General features: G+C 32.9%; 3 protein-coding genes across 3 annotated transcripts; 2 read left to right on the forward strand and 1 right to left on the reverse strand.

Moving 5' to 3' along the window:
• Positions 1 to 6,858: 6,858 nt before the first annotated feature.
• Positions 6,859 to 10,646, forward strand: LOC123211707 (probable LRR receptor-like serine/threonine-protein kinase At1g12460). Its single transcript, XM_044630549.1, has 2 exons — positions 6,859 to 8,816; positions 8,906 to 10,646. The coding sequence occupies exons 1-2, from the start codon at positions 7,672 to 7,674 to the stop codon at positions 10,386 to 10,388; spliced, it is 2,628 nt and encodes an 875-aa protein (XP_044486484.1). The 5' UTR covers positions 6,859 to 7,671; the 3' UTR covers positions 10,389 to 10,646.
• Positions 10,647 to 11,164: 518 nt separating this feature from the next.
• Positions 11,165 to 14,798, reverse strand: LOC123211709 (probable aminotransferase ACS10). The gene is made up of 4 exons (XM_044630552.1): positions 14,150 to 14,798; positions 13,859 to 13,999; positions 12,148 to 12,308; positions 11,165 to 12,051 (listed from the first exon to the last, which is right to left on the reverse strand). The coding sequence occupies exons 1-4, from the start codon at positions 14,654 to 14,656 to the stop codon at positions 11,196 to 11,198; spliced, it is 1,665 nt and encodes a 554-aa protein (XP_044486487.1). The 5' UTR covers positions 14,657 to 14,798; the 3' UTR covers positions 11,165 to 11,195.
• A 5,499-nt stretch (positions 14,799 to 20,297) lies between these two features.
• Positions 20,298 to 22,390, forward strand: LOC123211708 (guard cell S-type anion channel SLAC1-like). Its single transcript, XM_044630550.1, has 3 exons — positions 20,298 to 20,862; positions 20,946 to 21,751; positions 21,837 to 22,390. Exons 1-3 carry the CDS (start codon positions 20,350 to 20,352, stop codon positions 22,186 to 22,188), a joined length of 1,671 nt encoding a protein of 556 aa, XP_044486485.1. The 5' UTR covers positions 20,298 to 20,349; the 3' UTR covers positions 22,189 to 22,390.
• Positions 22,391 to 23,576: the final 1,186 nt, after the last annotated feature.

Genomic DNA, 23,576 nt, shown 5'->3' on the forward strand with positions numbered 1-23,576 from the left:
TTTTTGTTATCTGGATTGGAATATAGCATAGTGTTTTGTTTCTCCTTGTCATATTCCTTTGTTCTATTTTCATATTGAATTGCTTTCTCCTGTATATGGGAAAAACAGATTTGCCTGCCTTGTAGACTATTTTTTCACTACAATTAATTAATTCAGTTTAATATATAAATATAATAATATTTTATTCTATAATTAGTCATTTCTTATAGATTTGTTTTCCTCATTTTATATTGTATATAATATTATATATCTAATCTCTAATTCAGTAATATATTTATTTCAATTTTCCTTTAAATAATAAAAAAAAGATATATCTTTGTCAATTTTTTCTTTTCATGAATTCATGTTTCCAGTATTGTCTATTGTGTCTTGTATTTTTTCTGTAGAATGAAGAGGTTAAATAATATGATTATATATATTTATATTAGCAATAAAACTATGTGTATAACTTTGTACACAAAGAATGATATGTTACCGTCTGATTGGGTGTTGGTTTATCTTTAACTTTCAACTAACCAACTACATAGTGATTTGTATACAAAATTATACATATAGTATTGTTTTTGTATTAGATGTTTTCCAGTTTTGTATTTTATTAGAAGATAGGGAAACATTCATATGACCCCATCATTTTCCCCTTCTACCACTTAGGATATTTTTATAATAAAATATTTACTTTTTCCTTCTTTCATTCTTTATTTTAAACTTTATATCTATAATCAAAAAATAAATCAAAAGTCTATTAAAATTTATGATTTCATAATTAAATTATTATTTTTTTTATAACAGAAAGAGTTAACAGTTTTTTCTAGGATAAGATTTGAATCGAGTTTGATTTGAATGAGTTCGAAATAAACTAGTTTCTAGTGAATTTAAGCTTTAGAGGTGTTCAGTTTTTAAAGTTCATGAACATGAAAAATTCAATATAGATATACTAAAATAACGTAGTTTTAATTAATACGTATCAAAATAACGTCATTTTAGTATTGTACTGAACTTAAAACTTGATTTGAACACAAGTTTGAGTTTGATTTTTTTCAAATGAGTCAAACTCGAATATCTTTGAAATGAGTTAAGTGAGCTCGAATTTGGCTCTATTAAAGTTGAGACAAGTTTAAGTTTAATTTGGTCTGAATTTAACTTTAATTTTTTTATTTTTGTAAAATTAACTTTTGGAGCCTTATATTCTATACACTAGTACGAAATACAAACTATTTCTCATAGATAATGACATTAGTAGAAATCAAACTATTTGTTATCGATAAGATATTATTAGAATCAAACTATTTGTCATAGATGGGGCATTATCGGAATTGTAAATTAGTTTAGTAGTTTGCCAGTTGTTTACCTTGAGTTGCGTATCAGCATTTGAGTTCGGTTTTCAAGCCAAACCCAAGTTTTTTATTAGTTAATTTGACGAGTTTACAACTTAATTCTGGTAAAATATCAATAAATTATTAAAAATTTTAAAATTTTTATTTATATATTTAAAATTTTATTTTTTAAATTTGAATATGAAAATAATTAATATACATATGAGTCACAATATTTAAATTGATTTTTAATTATAAGATTTAAATATAATTTATTTGAATTAAACCCAATAAGTCGTTTTTAACACTCAAACTCAAGCGAAATCTTTTATCTTAATATAGTTGAACCCAATTTTAGCCAAATATTGTTCACTTCAGTTTGGTTTAATTTCATCTCTAGATATTATTAAAATATAAAACTTCATAAAAAAATTATATATATAAAATAATAGATATATTATATTATTATATATATAAACTAAAATGATAATATTTAATTTAATAATTTTAAAATTAAAAAATAATTATATACTCATAAATTGTTATTTTAGTATATAGGAAATTTTTTTTTATAAAATAAAGATGTTAACTATTGAATATAATATTATTTATAATAAATATTAATTTAAAAAAGAATAATAAAACGTGAAATTAATTGTGATTAATTGACTTTGAAATGATAGAATAGAGTGGCGGGGATGCCCACATAGAGTTTTGCCATATTTTGCTGTCTAATCAAATTAATTGTAGAACATTAATCTAGTAAGTCTTCTATTATACATGGCCATAGTTTTTTTTTTTTTTTTTTTAATTAAATATATTCTTTCTCTCTCTCTTTTTTCATGAATTTCCGATATCTTTAGTAAGGAAGGAAAACATTATTATAAAAATTTTAATTGCACAATTCTGCCTTAATTGTTATGATTGTCACATTCAACTAGTCTCATTATTATATTGACATTTTTGCTAATCATAATTATGAAAATATGGGTACCTCTAAAACCCATAATAATATGATTGATGGACATTTATTACCATGGCCGTGTGACAAGAATTTACTCATTATGTTAAATTATTATTTTTAATAAAGAATGATGCTACATAAAAAGTAAGATTATAACTCATACATACATACATACATACAAATGGGACAATCAAATTTGACAATAATGTATTAATTACTTGATCACCCTTAATTAGAATAGAGAATGTTAAGGACTATTTTTGAGATTTTTAAATTTTTTTTTTATTGAGATAACAATTTTTATCAAATAAATCTTTAAAGTTTGAAAATATATTATTGATATTCTTTTCCCCTTTCAAATAGAGTAACCTTTTTGATATCATCAATTTGACTCTTAACATCATAGTCATCATTCTATTTAATTATTAATATAATATGATTTTTAAATTTAAGATTCTTTTATGATAAAAAAATATTTTTCAATAGTAGATTTATATTATTTTAATGGCCAAAGACTTGGTACCACCCACAGATTAGTCTACTACCCAAGTTTCATCTCGAATATTTCAAAATTTTAAATACTCATTAATTATCTAATTTCTGTTAAATTTTGTTATTAGTTATAAGGGTAAAAACGTTAGTTAACTAGTATTATTAAAAAAAACTAAAATTTTATTTCATTTAACCCACTATAATTTTGAAAACAGATAATTTTTTCTCTAACCTCACATTTTTCAGTTTTGAAGAGTAACTCTCCTCCCTCACTCTCCCCCCCCCCCCCCCCCCCCCCCCCCCCCCCGGGGCTATGGGGTTCATAATTTTCAAGTTTCTTTTTTGCAATTGCCCCTTAGGCTTTTTGAAAGTTTCGTTTCACCCCTATATAATCTCCATTTGCTCCCCTTCTTCTTGCGACCTCTTCCTTTCATCTCCAATCATTATCAACCCAACATTCGTCTTTGGTGAAGAAAGGACAAAGAGGGTGTGTTCATTTTTGTGGCCTCGTTTGTGTTTTTGTGTCTGAGAAAGATGTGTTTTTACTTGATGATGACCTCTCTTTCTCTGCTCGATGACGACATACATCACCAATGACCTCTCTTTCTAAGCTCGACGCCTTCCATTCCTCCCGTTCAACACACCAATGACTGCTCTTTCTTTGGTCGACGCCTTTTGTTCCTCTCTTTCCCTGCTCAAGCAAGAGACACATAAGAGGTAGAAAAACACATCTCTCTCTTGAACGTAAAAACATAAAGGAGGCTGCAGAAATGGATACACCTTTTTTGCCCTCACTTCACAAGAGATGAATGTAACATCCCTCCCCAAAAAGTACTACCCACCGAAGGAGAAATGTTACGAATTAATATCTGGAGCGTCTATTTTTTTTTCTTTGAAATACTTTAAAATGAGATCACTAAAAGTGTTTAAAAATTATTCTAAGAAAATTAAAAATCTGGAAGCGAACAAAAGATATATATACTCATATAAAAACTCATCTGGAAGCATCTGAAAATATGGAGTAATCTTATACAATTGTACAATCATCTCAAAAAGGTTAAAAGTCAACTAGAACATGCGACTGTATGCATGTAATATAAACCAGAGATAATTTGCTCCAATCAGATCTATTTTCGTTGACCTGACCCTACCTCGCAGCTACCATGATCACCTGTACCTGCAATCATGAAAGAAAAGAAAGTAAGAGATAAGAACACTTAGTAAAGGGAAAGAATTAAGTAAACTATCTAATTTCCTATTCTAACTCCCTCTCAGGATTCAACCCAACATTATAACCTTTATAAGAAATCAAGGGGATAATCTGATTCATTTTTTACTATTTGAGTCATACTTTGTCCTATGTGGTGTCTATTTGATATTTTTTGGAAGTTGACTATAGGGATTTGACACCTTTTTAAGCTCGAGCTCTCTTCCTTTATCTCATTACACCATTTTGAATCTGAATTGAGCTTTACTATGAGCATGCTCTACTGCAAGCGGACCCTACTAGGGGTCTATGTCCTACTATGAACGTGTCCTACTGCGGACGTGCCCTACTATGGGCGGTGTAGTGTAAAGTGTCCCCTTATAGTTCATAGCATGCATGTATGTCTTATATCTTACTAATCTTGCTTCCATCTAAATCTATTCATAACTCACCAGACCATACTCTTGGGACGACCCCTAAATCTTGAGCCTCAAATTCATTTTCTTGCTTTTTTTTTATCTCTCCTTTCCTTTCTTTCTTTCTTCCTTTCCTTTTTCTCCTTTTCTTTCTTTCCCAAAAATTGTGAAATATTGTTCACGAAACTGTTTATTTGGTAGGGCATCCATCTTTTTCATACAATTTAATAGCCCAAACAGTCTCTAATTCATACAAACTATATATCGTTGAAAAGAGGATTCAAAAAGCTTTCCAAAAATCTATAATAGCACTCATAATTCATTAGATAAGACAGTCAAAACGTGGGATGAAATCAGTGGCAAAAACTGTTTTCACTGTTTATTTAGTAAAACAATCCTTTTGGTTCATACAATATTTAACAGTCTAAATAATCTCTAATTTATACAAGCTATAGATCATTGAAAAGAGGATTTAAAGAGATTTCCAACAAGTTATAATAACACTTATGATTCATCAGATAAGACAGCCAAAACGTGGGATGAAGTCAGTGGCAAAAAACTGCCTTCACTATTTATTTGGTAAGAAAGTTTTTTTGTTTAAGCAATTTAACAGTCCAAACAATTTCTAATTTATACAAGCTATATATCATTGAAAAGCGGATTTAAAAATCACACACATAGATATATCAAATGGCAAAATAACATTCCTCAACTTCAAAATCATCATTTATAACATAAATCCAAGGAATCAAAAGCCTAAAATATGTAACATATTAAAGATGACAACCCTTACCTTGTTTCAAGCCAATCTTTGCAAGTTGGCTCCCCCCTCATTGTTTTGCTTTCTTTATCACCGAAATCACCTTAAATCAATACTAAAACATAATAACATATTCATATAATATGCATCCAATATATATATAAACATAGGTAAAAGGAAAAGGAAGAGATCTTTTGGTTACCAAGACTCCCAAAATGCTTTCTCTTATTTTCCTTCCTTATTTATCTTCCAAAACCCTTCCAAATCACCAACTTTTCTTTAAAAAACACAGCAAAAGCAAGAGGAAATCTGCTTCCTTCTGGAAGAGACGGGAAAATGATGGAAAAAAGGGTAAAAGTTGTATTTTTTGACTTTTCTCTCTCTATATATAATCTTTATCTCATTTTCTTTTTTCTTTCTTTTTATTTATATATATATATATATATATATATATATATATATATATATATATATATATATATATATAAACACACACATACATGTGAATATATATATATTCTCGAAATATGGTCAAAAGACGTAATTACCCCTGAAACATACCTGAGGGTATTATAATGAATGTTAGGCTGATGTCGTTTGAAGACGGAGGGAGGAGGTCGCTAGAAGAAGGGCAATAGATGGAGATTATATGCGGGTGAAATGACACTTTCAAAAAAGTTTGGAGGGTTATTGTAAAAGAGAAATTTGAAAAATATGAAACCATAAAATTGAGAAAATATCACTTTTTAAAACTAAAAAATATGAAGTCATGAGAAAAATTACTAGTTTTCAAAATTAAGATTAAAAAAGAGAATAAAAATTATAATTTTTTTAACATTATTAGTTAAATAACGTTTTTATCTTTGTAATTAATAATAAAATTTAATAAAAATTAGATAATTGATGAATATTTGAGTTTTTAAAATATTATTGGTGAGAATTTGGGTATAAACCAACCCTTGGGTGGGAATAAGTCTTTTGGGCAATTTTAATTTAGGGAACGTCAGCTGTCCATCGGTGCACCAGTTGTGTTGTGTGTCTTAAAGCACGATGACAGTGAGACGTTGACGTGGGCAAAGGCAAATAGAGATTAGAGACTTACAAAACAAAAAATAAATAAATAAATAAAAATATTAAAAGGCTGTGGTGGTTTGTTGGGGCCCATTTAATATTGCATTAAAAGCATTTCATGCACAAATGTGGGCCAGAAACCAACAATATTTATTAAGTAAGACCTTCAGAAACGTTAAGATGATCTGATCGGCAATATTTACCTATTTATTTATGTTATCAGATCAACGGTCCTCAAATGCTCTCACCGGCTACTTCACATTTCCTTCTTTCGTCAAAGGTTTTTACCTAGTCAGATAGATGCGCTCAACAAAAAAATATTCCACAAAATTTATACCGGAACATTTCTATTTTAATAAATAAAATAATAATATTATATGTATTTATTTTAAATATATAAATAAATAAATATTATTTTATAATGAAGTAACATGTATAATTTAATTTCAGGGATATCAAGGTAAAACGATTTTGCCTTTCTTGGTCAAATATATTTTTCCTTAAACAGTGAAACATTTATTATTATTTTATATATTTATTTATTGTTTAAATTAATTTAATCCTAGAAAAAGATAAGGTCTCACTCGAAACGGATAGAAGAAGAAAGTTGAATAAGTGAAAAGGAAAAGCACAACTGAGTCAACAAAACAAATGAAGAAAACTCTTTGCCTTCTCCTTTACTGCTGTTCTTCTTCTTCTTCTTCTTCTTCTTCTTCTAATTGCCAATTGTATTAACATTAATGAATGTGTATGTGAAAGAAAGGTAGTGGCTTGGTGGTTGGTGAGAGAGAATAAATGCTCAACTCCATTCCAGACAGCCAAACAGACCCTACATGAAGGTGAGCCAACATTACCCAAGACCAAAACCCAAACCTTTTTCTTTATTCATTCATCATTTTCTTATCAATCTCTTTTACAGAGAGACAAACCAGAAGTGGACATGCACGTGGTTTATCTTCTGTTTTTGTTGCTTACATTGCTTATTTAATTTCTTCACCTGCTCCCTTTCCAGCAAAGCTTCCTCCATTTCATTTCATTTCATTTACTTTTCATGCTTGTTTCTTCTCCATTTCCTTTTCTGTTTTTCTTTCAACACCTAAACAATTCCTTCTACTTTCCCACTTCCCCCCTGGAATAATCAATTAAAAATGTTAACTTCCCAGATCCTCCTTTTTCAGCCTTGACTTGCTGATCATGCTTAGAAGGAAAATTCATTTATTTCCATCTACAGCTAAGAGGATATTGTTGACACAAATGTGTTCAAATTGTGGTACAATAAGGTCATCAAATGCTGCTCTTTGGGCAGGATTATGATAATGATACTGTATTTATTGTTATTATCTTCCAAGTGGAGTATCATCAATTGAAGTGAGGTGGGTAGATCTTTCTATTGGATTCAAGAATTAATAATGCCAAACGGGTAGATCCATTTTCACAAGTTTTCGAGCATGAGAAGTATCCACCTATTTCTCATTTTCACTTGTCTCACAATCACTCTAGTTTCACCAGCAACTGAAAAGGAAATCTTGCTACAGTTCAAGGGGAACATCACAAATGATCCATATAATTCCTTGTCTTCATGGGTCTCAAGTGGCAATCCTTGTGAAAATTTCAAGGGTGTGATTTGTAATCCAGATGGTTTTGTGGACAAGATTGTGTTGTGGAACACTAGCCTTTCTGGAGTTTTATCTCCAGTCCTCTCTGGTTTAAAGCATCTGAGGGTCTTGACATTGTTTGGTAATCAATTTTCAGGTAATATTCCTCAAGATTATCTTCAAATACAAACATTGTGGAAGATCAATGTGAGCTCTAATGCACTTTCTGGATCTATCCCTGAATTTATCGGTGACTTACCAAATATAAGACTCCTGGATTTGTCTAGGAATGGTTATACTGGACAAATTCCTTTTGCTTTATTTAAGTTTTGTAATAAGACCAAGTTTGTTTCTTTGTCTCACAACAGTCTTTCTGGTCCAATTCCTCTGTCTATTGCCAATTGTACTTATCTTGAAGGATTTGATTTCTCTTTCAACAATCTCAGTGGTGAACTGCCTCCTCAAATTTGCAATATCCCGGTATTAAATTTCATATCTGTCAGAGACAATGTGTTAATGGGGAGTGTTCAAGAGCAAATATCAAAGTGCCAGAGCATCAAGCATTTGGATCTAAGCAGTAATATGTTCACTGGGTTGGCTCCATTTGGAGCTCTTGCACAGAAGAACATCAGTTACTTCAACGTGTCACACAATCACTTTCAAGGGGAGATACCAGAGATTGAAACTTGTGGTGAAGGAATGGAAGTTTTGGATGCTTCATGGAATGAGTTAAATGGTGAAATTCCAGTGAGCGTTACAAATTGTAGAAACCTTAAGGCCATAGACTTGGGTTTTAACAGGTTGAATGGGACTATTCCAACTGGTATTACCAATCTAGTGAGACTTAGGTTTGTCAGATTGGGCAATAATTCCATAGATGGAACGATCCCACCAAAGTTTGGGAGTATTGAGTTCCTTCAAGTTTTGGATTTGCACAATCTCAACCTTGTTGGTGAAGTTCCAGGTGATATAAGCAATTGTCAGTTCCTTCGTTTGCTGTGAGTTCAATCCCTATCTTCATATACTCTAAACGTTAAGCAATGTTGGTTTTAATTTATGCTGAGAAACCTCTAATATATTGTTGCAGGGATGTTTCTGGTAATGCTTTAGAGGGAGACATTCCTCGAACCTTATATAACATGACATATTTACAAATCCTTGATTTACATCAGAACCAGCTTAGTGGAAGCATTCCACCTAGCATAGGAAACTTGTCCAATCTCCAAATTCTAGATCTGTCACAAAATTCACTTTTTGGGCCAATCCCTGTTTCCCTTGGAAATTTGATGAATTTAACATATTTCAACCTTTCTTTTAACAATCTCTCGGGGACTATTCCTTCAACTATCCAGCATTTTGGTGCATCGGCATTTTTCAACAACCCTGGACTCTGTGGTCCGCCTCTGGAGATATCTTGCTCAGGAAGTCCTAGTGGCACTACTTCGACATCAAAGAGACCCAAGGTTCTTAGTGTTTCTGCTATTGTTGCAATTGTTGCTGCAGCAGTTATCCTTACTGGGGTTTGTGTGGTGTCCATCATGAACATCAAGGCACGGAAGAGAAGAAGAGATGATGAAACTATTGATGTTGAGAGCACACCTCTTGCTTCAACAGAGTCAAGTGTTATAATTGGGAAGTTGGTTCTCTTTAGCAAGAGTTTGCCATCAAAGTATGAAGATTGGCAGGCTGGCATCAAATCCTTGCTTGACAAGGAATGCCTAATAGGTGGTGGCTCAATTGGATCAGTGTATAGAGCCACTTTTGAAGGAGGGATTTCAATTGCCGTTAAAAAGCTGGAGACTATAGGAAGGATTAGAAACCAAGAAGAATTTGAGCTGGAAATTGGGCGGTTAGGTAGCTTACGACACCCCAATTTGGTTCCCTTTCTAGGTTATTATTGGTCTTCATCAAATAAGCTAGTTCTATCCGAATTTGTTCCAAACGGAAATCTGTATGATAATCTACACGGGCTTAATTATCCAGGAACCAGTACTGGTATCGGCAATAGTGAATTGAACTGGCCTAGGAGGTTTCAGATTGCTGTTGGGACTGCAAGAGCACTTGCTTACCTTCACCATGATTGTAGGCCTCCAATACTTCATCTCAACATCAAGTCCACTAACATACTCTTAGATGAAAATTACGAGGCTAAGTTGTCTGATTATGGATTGGGAAAATTTCTTCCCATCTTGGACAACAATGGTTTAACCAAATTTCACAACGCAGTTGGGTATGTAGCACCGGAGTTGGCTCAAAGTTATAGGTTGAGTGACAAATGCGATGTTTATAGTTTTGGCGTCATTCTTTTGGAGCTGGTTACAGGGAGGAAACCAGTGGAGAGTCCTAGTACAAATGAGGTGGTGGTTTTACGTGAATATGCCAGAGAACTGTTTGAGAGTGGCTCTGCTTCGGCTTGTTTTGATTCACGCTTGCGGGGTTTTGCAGAGAATGAATTGATTCAGGTTATGAAATTGGGGCTAATTTGTACATCAGAAGTTCCTTCAAGAAGACCAAGCATGGCTGAAGTTGTTCAATTTCTTGAATCCATCAGAAATGGACTGGAATCATAGTTTGATTAAAATGCGAAAATGGAGAGTTTATTGAACCACTTCTAGAGTCAATTAACTGTTCTTTTTTTCTGTTGCAAGATCAAAGAAAAGTCTAGGTGGAAGGGGATGTGAGTAAGTTGTGTAGAGGTGGCAGAGTTAGATTATTGTAAGAGATGGGAAGGGGAAAAAGAAATCATTCTTTTGTATTCTTTTTGCGATTAGCATTAATCCATTGTTGCTGACATTTATAATTTTCAATAAAACGATTCATTATCTGTATCTTCTTTTTTAGCAGTTGAATCTTGTTTCACTTTTTCTACATAGAACTTGAAGTATGATGAGCAAAATGAGAAAAAAAAAAACTGAAGACGCTTTTGCCTCCGTGATAGAACCTAATTTCATGCTGTAAATCGTTCAGTAGGACAACAGCTAGAAACAAAAGCATAGAGAGCTTGAGTGTGATTGTTTGTAATGTCCATTCAGCATTTGGGCCACGATTATTGTTAAAGATTGGGAGAAACGCATGGGGTGCGAAATAATAGAGGGGGCATACTGGAATGAATGATACTAATTTGTGAACATTGTTTCCCCTTCTGACTATTATCCCTTCAAGGCAGTAAATAGCAATATTTTCTGCTGACTTGACATAATTATGGGAGGGTCATTCAGTATGCTTCATCAAGCATCATTTGGTGATGTGAAAGTTTTTCAAGCCACACCCAACTTTGATCATATTGCATCACGTTAATCCTGAAGATGGCTAGTTAAAACTAATATGGCTGCAGTTCTGCATGTGATTTAACACTGAAATAATAATCCAATTGCAGTTCAAGTATGAATTTTACAGGTTTTGGAAATTCTTAGAATTCGTTCCATAACTACAGGGATATCTTTTTCAGTCAACAAAGTAAGACAGAAACAGAACCATCCTGGTTCAATACAGTGACAAGAAGATCCAGGAATTACATTGAGCTTAGCCACATTCAACAACTTATCCCAAAGTTCAAGCTCCCCTTTCTCACTGTAAGAGCTGATTAATCCACTCATGTCAGCCCAACAGTAGAAACCCCCACTACTTTTTGTGCACTCAATGCCCAACTGTTTTAATCCTCCTGCAAACTCAACATACATTCTTCCAAGTCTCTCCCTATTAGTCTTGACGAACTTGTCAACAAATTTAGTGTCGGTAAGCATTGAAACTAGCAATTGCTGAATTGGAGCTGAAACAGATGAGAACCTAGCCATTTTTCTAGTAGCGGACAGAACATTCTCATTGTAGGAGTAAATAATTCCCATCCTAAAACCTGGAAGAGAAAGGTCTTCTGATAGAGCATATACTATATGAACTCTGTCCCTGTCAAGGTCTTCTACATCAATGATATCTGCCATGCTCACAAATTCTTCACTTCCATAAGTGGACCCAACTAGCAATTCGTTAGAGACTATATGGATCTTCTTCTCCCTAGCAAAGTCCAGAAGGCTGTAAAGTGTATCCCGGTTAAATAGATTGCCAACAGGACTTGCAGGATTTGATATTATAATACCATGAACTCTGATACCACGCTTCCTAGCCTGGTTGAAAGCTCGATCTAGAGCAGTAATACTTACACTGAAGTTGTCAGCACTGCGGCAGGGAACAGGGATTATGTCTACTCCAGTTCGCCATTTTACATCCCTATCAAGACTGCATATTGAGTTCAGAGCTTCAGTTGTCTGACAGGGTTTAACAATTACTGAATTAAATATCTTCTGAAACTGAAACATGGGGTCAAATCATTACCTAGGATGATAAGGTGTTGGAACAAGAAATGCATTCCCGCTGTCTGCAAGGCAGAAGCTGAGTATCTCTACTGCAGGAGATGCACCAGCTGTTAATACTATTTGTGAAGGATTGAAGGAAATTTCTTTTTCCATGACTTGGGACATAAACCCAGCAACAGCCTGTAGGATTAGTGCGATTAGTGAAAATCCAATAAATAGATGTAATTTACGAGATAAAAATAAAACACAATCTATCGACAAACAACATTAATAATCTATGCAAGTGAGACTGATCATTAAAGGCTTGATCTTTCAATGCCAATTACTTGAAAGAAAAAGCATGATATCGAAATTTTCTTGAATATGTATAACTAGCAACTGAACTCTGAATAATAGCAACCTTGTGAGATTAATGTCAGAACCAAGATAAAGGAATTTATCACCAGAAAGAATTCAAAGGCATCCAAAATAAAACAAAAATTTATAACTGCTCTAATTAAATTGACATGCAATTAGTGGTAGTCTTCTAAATATCTATCATTTACGAAAAAAGCACAAACAATCAACTGCAAAATAAATTATAGAGGCACTTCTACAGAACTGAGGCAATATTAAGCCCGGTTTTAATCAGCAAATAACTTCCAATATTTTGTTGTGTTATTGATGGTTGACAATGTTACCAGTGCACCTTACCTAGTCCCAAAACACAATAATCATTAAAAGCAGATATGTAATTACATATTACTGCCACGCATTCATCAGAAAACTTTTCAATCACTTGTATTATATTCCAATATCTGAAAACTTTAATTCTTTCATAAAATTTCATAAATCTTACAAATGCTGATGAAACTATTTTGCATTTAAGGTAACACAAAATATTCTCAATCCAAGGGCAATCACTTTGCGGTTATATTGAATTACAAACTTTTCAAATCGAAAAGTCCTACATTGGTTGAGATTTTATGACACTCTTGCCAGATTATTCATAATTGATCAAAACGGATGTCCTAGACTTTTTGGGGCAGGTTGTCAATTTCCACAGCATGTCTCTAAGAATGTTAATCCATTTTGTCATAATAACTTATACGTTAATGTTACACATCCCATAAGTTATCCTAAATTTAACATCCCAAATTAATGCAATACTAAGTGGTGATGAGAAGTAAATAAATAGGTGATAATATGGTAAGGCTATGCAATACTATGTGGGCTAGCTTGAGTTTGACTCAATTTAAAATAGTCAAGCTTGAGCCTTAACAAGCTTAAGCTTCGCTCAACTTGAGGGAAGCCAAACTTGAGTTCAACTTGATAGTGTAGTCAAACTAAAGTCGACCAAGCGACGTCATTTTGATATGTATTAGTTCAAACAATGTTGTTTCAATTGATTTGAATCAAACTTTTCTCGACTTGTGAGTTTGGCAAGCTGAACACATCTTGGCTTAGGCTCAAGCTCAAGCTCACCTACGCCAAGCTCATTTCAAGTTGTTGCCACCTCTGCTCAAATCCACCCCTAGTGGTACTCTAATTTATAATTTCTAGAAACCAACATATTAACTCCAGCAAGTTGGCCAGTATGATATTGAGTATTTGAACTGAAATGAGAAGGAAGATGAATCACTCAAATAATTAGAAGACTGCAGACACAGCACCACACATACAAAACTAATTAGACTGTTTGATTCAAAACAAGAAATATGTAAGTTACACAAAACGAAATAATGAGTTACCACTTTCAACTCCATCAGTCCATCAAAAGCATGGTAACTGGCAATCCCCTTTCTATTTGATCGCTCACAATTTGCTCCTCCACCCACTAACGCCTCTCTTGCATTCTGGTCAAGCCAATCCTCAACCAAATCTAATGACAACTACGTCAACCAAACATAACATAGCAAATGCTCAAACTCATCAGCCACATTGAAATTACAAAAACAGGTTTATTTTTAACAATATAAGTTGACAAAGAAAACAACCTTTTCCATTTAAAAGCTGAAATAAACAGTTAAAAAAAAAAAAACCTTGTTTTCAGCCAAACCAAGCTGAATAATTCCACCCGAATTACCGACTTCATGATACGTGTCATCCTCAACCCGCTTTAAGCCCAAGTAATACGGCGATTCAGCACTCTTCAGAATCGAACTGACTCGAGTCGACACAGAAACGGGTCCCCCAGCATTTCGCGGTGACAATAGCGACCGAGACAAAGACCGCGAGAACCCAGAAAGCTCCGTCAACTGCTCCGCCAAATTAGATTGCGACGTATCTGGAGAACCCGTTCTAGGCGGCGAAGAGGAAGAACTGGGGTCGTTGGGGTCACCCGGGTCATTTCGGAACCTTTTGAGATAGAGCTGAAGAAAGTAGAAGAGTGCACAGGGGATTACAGAGCCTAAAAACAAACCTCCTCTCCCTTGAACCACTCCTTGTAAGGGTACAATCACTCTCATGGCGGTTCCTCCACCGCTACTACTAGTAGTAGAAGCTGAATTGGACTTTTGACCAGGTCTGGGTCGGGGTCGGGTCATCATGCGAAGAGCAGTGGAGTCATGCTCGCCGGAAATGAAAAAGAAAAAAAGATCGCGGGAGATTACAAAAGGAGTGGCGTGTGTAGCTTTTTTCAAGTGTTTTTATTTCATTTTTCGAATTTTATTTTATTTTTTTTTAATTTTTGTGCGCCGTTGGATCTTTTCCGTCGTTCAAGGAAAGATTAGATTTTTTAGTTGTTGGGATTTTTCCTCCTAATTTTGTTTCCTTTTGGAGGGAGGAAGAGTGAGCCAGTTTACTGAAATGGGTATGCTGTTGATGGCAAATTCCTGAGTTATAAAAATATAATAATTATATTTAATTATATAAAAATATATTATTTATATTAAATATAAAAAATATAAAAATATATTTTTTAGTTATTTAATTCTACTGGCTAAATGAATATTTCCCATGGAAGGTTAATTTTGTTAAAAAAATTTGTTAATTTTTTTTTAAAATATATTGAAAAGGCAAAAAATTCTCTAACTAAATAATAATAATGTGTTATAAAAAATTTATTAAATAATTTTTGTAATGCTAAGTTATATTAATTTAAATCAAAAATAATAAATTGCTAGTATAAGTATATATAAAAATGCCAATGATATATATTTGTTTGTTTAAGGTAAATTGTAATTTTTTTAAATTTTAGTGGTGATAATGAACATATTTAGGGGGTTTCAGAAATTCTTAAAATGTTTGGGAGTGTTTTAGAATTTTTTATACTTTATTATGTCCTTTGATATTTTTAAAAATTATAATTACACTCTGATAAATGAATAGAATATAACAAATTAAATACGTAAATGTTATATTAAAACTATCATAATTATAAATATATTTAAAAAAATATATAAGATACATATGGTAATTTTTTAAACAAAATAAGAAATTATTTATTTGTTCTTAACAAGTTTTGAAGATTAAACTTACAACTCTCTTGCATTTTCTATCATTGTATTTGAATAAAATGATATAAATATTTTTTTACTATTAAAATTAATGGTTAGCTTTAATAGATGGATGAAAAATTAGCTTTTTAAAACAGAAAGGGTGAAAACCTTGGGTGGGAAATAGTCATCTGGCCAATTCTAGTCAAGGGGACAAGTGGAGTATTCTCCTTTCGTTTTAATGTGCAAGCAATAAAAGAGTTTCTTTGAAGCAAGTAATGAAGAATGGCAATCCTTCTGATCTGGGATTGTTTTAATTCGTTACGTCTTGGTAGGAATCTCCACGAGGAACAAAGCGATAGAATCTGTCCACAATTAGGCCTCAAAATTTGTCCCCTTCTTTTCTTCCTTTGTTCGCCACTCAGCTCACCACCCCACCCTGAAAACACCCTTGTCCTTTCATGCAACCTCTGAATATCTCCGATAAACATTGTCTTGTCACTTTCACACCCTTTTTCTTACTGATTTATCACAAAAACAAACCAAAATAATGTTACTATTTATTTCAGCCACAAGCTTGTTTATTTTGATCTAGAATTTAAGGTCGACTTAATGTGCAGGACAAGGCAAACCGCATGCCATCGACACCCCATTGACTCAATTGGGTCAGTTTTTGCAAGTAGATATTTAATTGCTTCACGAGTTAAACATACTTAAAACTATCAAAGAGGTTTTAGTCTTTATGGAAATTAAAAAAGGTACACCTATTAACTAGACTCACATATTACTTGTCCATATGAATATCCTTCTCTTGGTTGGTTCATATTTTGGGTAACCAAATTATCAACTTAGGATTCTTATCTACGTATACAAAAGGAATTATATGAATACATATGAGTTGGTATTACATGGCATAAATTTTAGTATATAAAATTTGATGTGGATGTTTGAGGCTTGGAAGCAAAGATATCGTCGCATATTTTATCAAAAAACTGTAACACCATGTTGTGGTTTTCAATCTTGACTCTCTTTCTCTCTCTATATATATATATCTAGGTTATTTGATTAGAAATTGATGGATCTGAATTGGGTCTATAAGGATTTGTGAGTATGTCCATGGCTATACTATTCATAATCGCTGTCTGATAGCTTGACTGGTTTGTCATTGTTTGAGGCTGAAATTATTGGCTATTGTTTTGTTTGGAAAACTTGAGGTCGACGTTTATCGGGCAAACAATGCTACCTCTTTGTTACTTGGTTAATGTTATCTTCCATTTATTATTAACATTAACAAGCTAGAATTTGAAGATAAAATCTGTGTCATATTTCAAGAAAGAGGCTGTCAATAAGTTAAGAGAAGGGAAAGGAATCCCATGCAAATATGATTCCTGTGACAACCATAAATGATATCAAATAATAGTAAAATTAATGAATGACAACATTAATTAGTTTGTGGAGCTTCTGAATCAGATACATCATTTTAAGGCATTAAAATCTTCGTCTACGCACACTGACAGACATGCTGCCAATCTACAATGCCAAAGTGAAAGGTTTCTTATTTCTTTCATTACAATATCTATATATGTTGGAGGAAATATGGAAGGACAAATGCAGCCGAAAATAAAATTGAATCCCTTTACCTAGACCCTATTACACCCCAGCCCGTACAAGAAGTTTCTTACAAAACAAAATTAGGAAATGAAAATTTGAGGTATTAATTAAAGTGCTTAAAAGAAACTATTGTGAGGTGGGATTTCTCTTTCGTTAAACTTATAAAACTGACATCAAAGAGACAATGAGTTGATATATAACAATTAGTTAGACAACAACATGAAGTGATTATATGTATTATTTACTCACGAGTTCATGATATGATACATACAAAAGACCTTCTGTCTAAAATGTAAGAAAATGAATTCTTAGTAGTTATAATTGTTTTTTAATTCTTATGATCTTCTCATCACGCCTTTTTTATTGCCTACCATTACATGATAAAGGCCACTTCTTATCAAATCGATAGCACATGATCATCTACTTTCCTTAACAGGAATTTGCCCAGATTCATTATATCAAAATCGTAATATTCAATTATGTAATTATATATACAACTACGTCTCTTGTCCTAAAAATTAAGAATTGTACAAAGACATTTTGTTTACACTTTTAACATTCATTCTGTTGTGCTATCAAATTGTAATAAAAAACTAATAATGGGAAACATATGTTTTTGAGTAATAAGTTGAATCACTTTAAAAATATCATTCTGTTTATTAAGATCTCGTTGTTTTCATTTACTTGTATTAAATTACATTCACAATTTAATATATTTCTTGTTGATATAATTTTCAACATCAATAATTTAACTCTAGAGAAAGAGCCTCTCTATGAGTCTAATAAAGAAATTCATTTCAGTCAATTCTAACCCAAAAAAAAAAAAAAAAGAACCAACGATGCTAACACCATCACCTTGTCAAGGACAATCAATCATGTCAATAAAATCCAACTTGCCTTGATTTAGAGAATAGTTGATTGCACCTAAAGTATCTACACAACTAAAAGATGTCATTGGAGGCTCGACCAACTCATCACCACTTTGATCCAACAACTGAATCATGTTGCCCTGATAATAATATCAAGGACTTAATCCCTTCCAATCAAAAGCTATTAAGACATTTCAAGCCTCTCAGCTAGCCACTTCACGTCTCTATCAATAAAGACAATAAAAAGGTTCCCTTGATTGGAGGACCCAAAGTTCTTTCCAATGTACGGAAGAAAACTTACGCATTCTTGATAAAATTTGGTAATTAATGAGGAGTTCTTGGGTATTGGTGGAATTTGGTTCTCAAGGTTGGGAATTATTAACTTCTTATAAATAAATAATATTAATAGTTTAAATAATAGTTATTAGTATTTTTTTATATATAGTATGATACGATATAATATAAGTAAAAAAAATATGTATTATGAGGTATATCGAATTAATATGATATAGTAGATATATCATACGATATAATATGTATAAAATAATACGATATATATTATCGATACAGATCAATATAATTTTTAGAAAAAATGATAAGATACTAAGAATGCATATAAAAAATCTTAAATTTTCAAAAGTGTTTCTGGTATTTTCTAAAATGATGATATAACAATTTGATTTTTTATTATTTTATTTTTTAAAAGTTGTATCATATGATATGATACGATATTCGATACATGATACAAAAAATTAAATTTTTTATACAAGATTCAACTATTATGGTTTAAATATATTTTCCGTTAATCCAAATATTAATTGTTTAAACCATTTATTTCACTTAGGGGGCATTTGGTTTGAGATTTTGAAGATTACCTTAGTAATCTATCTTTTATTCCCTTGTTTGGTTTGTTAGTAATAAAATATTACAGTAATCTTCTATTACCAATGCTGACGTGGCAGATAATATAGGTGATAATCTGATTACCACCTTCACCTTAGGTATTTAAAGATTATCAAAGTAATTTTGATTTTATTATAATTATATTATTATTTATTAATTTTTTAAGACAAAAATAAATTTATTTTTAATTAATATGACAAATAATATAAAAAATATTTAAAAATAATTATATTCAAGGGCATTTAAGTAAAATAATTTAGTAGTAATATTTTATTACCTTTAACCAAACACAATAATTATTTATACCTACCAAATTTTATCAAACATAATAATCATTTATACCCAGTAATCTTCTAAGTAATCTATTTTCAAAGTAATCTTTCTATTTTGATAATAAAATATTAAAAGTATCTTCTTGAACTACATCAACATAGAACACAATATATTTTCACTAAAAACTTTAGGTTTCTTAATTTTTTTAAAACTATGTCATGCATGTTTATTTCAGACAATCCATTATATATAAACAAATGAATAATAACCCCTAATCTTTCAAAGGATTACAAATTGTTGAAGTTGTGGATTAAATTGACAAAAGAATATAAGAAATGAAAAGAGAATAATAAGATGTTTTTCTATATAAATGATTAATTTTATTATTAACCAAAGTATGTGATGAATTTTTACATAAGTGATACATACATATGACATCACCTGAGAACCCAAAAAAAACAAAGATAGAAAATTTGAACTTTTGGCTGGCCTGTAACCTGGTTGAGTGTGTGCCTTCTGTATAGTTATTCTCTTACAAGACAAATTTCAATTTCCTATTAAAAAGATAGAAAATTTCTAAATGTTTTGAATGGATTGCCTGATACCTGAATCAGACTCTTGGAAAATCAAATAAGCCTTAGTGTCCATCTATGCCTTTGTAAACTTTGATGTATTTCACTTGTATTAGGATTGTGATTGAATTGTAAATTTGTGTTAAATATTTTTGATGAATTGTAGTTGCTGTAAACACTTTTGATTATATACCGAAGGACTACGAATCTATAAAGCAGAACGTACTTGTTTAATAGGCAAAACTCGTGAACTGTCATGGAGGTCTTGGAGCCTCCTAAGTTTTTTCGTTGAATGTCACATTTCCTGAGCCCCTAAGCCACAAAATTATTGATCTTCTTTCACACGAAATCCCTCAAACTTTCACTTTTCCATGCTGAAAAGTATTGGCTACTATTTCATGTAGCTCAACAACCATAAAAGCCAATACCCTTTTTTCAAAAGTCCTCGTGAAGCCTTCCAACGAGCTACATTGCTTCAGTATTTGATCAACAAATCATGTAAAACTATCATCAAAACCTTAAATTATAAAAACCCCTGGTTGAGGTTTTTACCTTGTTGACTGTTAACTTAAACAAAATGGATACACGAGCAACTTCTCTAAAGTCACTTGAGACTCATTTTGAGGACATTCAAGAAGTTGTGCCAGAAGAGGAAGAAGGAATAACCAGAATTCAAGACAAAGCAAAAAAAGGCTTGAACAAAGGCTTTAGAGGAGTTAGAGAATCGAGAAGACCAGTGCATAAGAGTTTTAGTAGACAAGTGTCCCTTGAGACGGGCTTTTCAGTGCTGAATAGAGAATCTAATAATGATAATGATGAGAGAAGGGCTCTTGAGAGAAGTGGACGTAGTTTTGGAGGATTTGACTCGGCTAATAGATTCGGTGGTGAAGCTAGGAAAGGGGACTTCAGTATGTTTAGAACCAAATCCACTCTCAGCAAGCAGAATTCGTTGTTGCCAACGAGAAAGGAGAAAGAATTGGAACCCCAAAGAAGCGATGGCTCTGGCAGACTTGATGAATCTCTTAACAAAAGTGTTCCTGCTGGCAGATATTTCGCAGCTCTTAGAGGTCCTGAATTAGACGAAGTCAAGGTAACATACCAGTACTTCCATTTCATGGATTAACAAAGTGTCTCAAATTTATATGTTCATACTCTTGTAACTAAATTGTGCAGGATTATGAGGACATTCTGCTGCCTAAAGATGAGAAATGGCCCTTTCTTCTTCGGTTCCCAATTGGTTGCTTTGGTATATGTCTTGGTCTCAGCAGCCAAGCTGTTCTATGGCGTACTCTTGCAACAAGCCCGGCTACCAAATTTCTCCATATTCCTCTTTACATCAATCTTGCCTTGTGGCTGCTTGCACTAGCTGTCGTAGTATCAGTTTTTATCACCTACTTACTCAAATGCATATTCTACTTTGAAGCTGTGAAAAGAGAATATTTTCACCCTGTGAGGGTCAATTTCTTCTTTGCTCCTTGGGTTGTGTGTATGTTCTTAGCCATTGGAGTACCAACTATGATAGCACCCGGGCCTCTACACCCTGCCCTTTGGTGCACCTTCATGGCACCCTATTTCTTTCTTGAACTCAAGATTTATGGGCAATGGCTTTCTGGGGGTAAAAGGCGTCTGTGTAAGGTGGCCAACCCATCCTCACATTTATCGGTGGTTGGAAACTTTGTTGGGGCAATTTTAGCTGCTAAGGTTGGGTGGAAGGAGGCTGGAAAGTTTTTATGGGCAATTGGTTTTGCGCATTATCTTGTGGTATTTGTGACATTGTATCAAAGACTGCCAACAAGTGAAGCATTGCCTAAAGAGTTACACCCTGTCTACTCTATGTTCATAGCTGCCCCATCGGCTGCTAGCATCGCTTGGGAAGCTATCTATGGAGATTTTGATGGATTGTCAAGGACTTGCTTCTTCATCGCACTTTTTCTCTATGTCTCGTTAGTCGTTCGTATCAACTTCTTCACAGGATTCAAGTGAGAACCTTTATAATAAATTTATGGAAATTCAAATGTCCACTGATTCATTATATTAATTGTTATACGTTTAACCACCTCGCAGGTTCTCAGTGGCGTGGTGGTCTTATACATTCCCCATGACAACAGCATCAGTGGCAACAATCAAGTATGCAGAGGAGGTTCCTTGTGCTCTAAGCAAGGGGCTTGCACTTAGTCTTTCCTTCATGTCATCAACAATGGTGTCTGTGTTATTTGTGTCCACTCTTCTTCATGCCTTCGTTTGGCACACATTATTCCCTAATGATCTTGCCATTGCCATAACAAAGAGAAGGCTTGTCAAGGAGAAGAAACCCTTCAAAAGAGCATACGATATTAGGCGTTGGACAAAGAATGCTCTAACCAAGCAGAATTCATCTAATAAAGATTTTGAAAGAGGGAATGAAGAAGGGCACTAAAACTTATTATAAACCAGATTGGATGTATATTATGCTAGGCCCTCCTATATGAATATTTTATGTTACCTGGATATAATTTGGGGCCCGGCCTGGAGGAATATCATTATACTCAGATTTACTTTTTTTTTTTTTTGTATTTTGCCGATAATCATGATTGTCTAAGTACACAACCATAAATTTATAACTAATGCTCGCGTTTCAATTTCCCCAATTCTTGTTTGGATTTACCTATTGTCTTATCTACATAAATATAGTTACAAAAGTAGATATGATATGGGGTTCGCAGACACTCTTCATTTGACGGGCCTGTATAATCTGCAAAGTTTACATTGCTCTTGATATGGCTAGGAGTATATTTGAAACTAACTGAATCTGAATTTCCTTAACTTAAGTTTGATTTGAATAAAAAATAATTCTATTTAAATTCGGTTTGAATTTACCAAGCCAATATGATGGATGATTCAAATTTTATTCGAATAAAAATAGTTTAATTCGAGTTTAATTAGAGTTTAGCTCGAATATGTGGGTTCAATTCGTAACTTATTGATAAAACGATATTATTTAACAATTATTTAATATAATTTTAATTAAGTCATAAACCACGTTTGAACTGAATTGAATCAGCTATCCAGCTTGTTAGCAGAACTCTTTATAGCTTGAGTACAGTTCGATTTAAAATTAGTTAAACCTCTTAACTTGAATTTGATTTATATTTGAAATGAACAAATTTGAACCTAATCAAATTGAATTAAATCAGCCTTCGAATCTGAATTAACTCGATTTAGGTCCAACCCTAGCTCAACCCACTAGCACAACGGGTCTTATTGAGGCCACCCGGGCATAGTACGTCCCCATGTCTATACAGGAGAATTCATCCTAAACGCTTATAAGAAACTGCAAAAAGGGCTTCACCAATTGAGCCGAAGAAAATTTGAAGAAACTCTTAGAAATGTATAGGATGCATTTCTCAATTAATGGCTGATACAAAGTGTTTATGATACGAAAATAAAAAAATATGGAGCATGGTATGAGGGAGGAGGTCTTGAAAACTGTACAAGATTGACCTTCTATTACTAACATTATGCACAGCCACCTGCAGATTGTATAGACCACCGAAGTCGGTTTATCATAGATCTGATAGACCAGTGGCCTGAGATGTAAGATGTTGAATCATATTACTGTGCCTTCCATGTATTTCTCACAGCCAAAAACAAACTGTTAAAAGTTTCTGCAGTTATCGAGTGTTTAACTCAAGTGAGACACCAGTGCGAGAAACCTGTTTGGGAACTTGACCATCTTACTCAGAGGATGCCCAAAATCCTGTGGCAATTTCAAATCAGCTACCCAAGTCAGAATGTAGAACTTAAGGAATAGTAATAAAAAGTAGA

The sequence above is a fragment of the Mangifera indica genome, chromosome 3 (genome assembly GCF_011075055.1).
Source record: "Mangifera indica cultivar Alphonso chromosome 3, CATAS_Mindica_2.1, whole genome shotgun sequence".
NCBI lineage: Eukaryota > Viridiplantae > Streptophyta > Magnoliopsida > Sapindales > Anacardiaceae > Mangifera > Mangifera indica.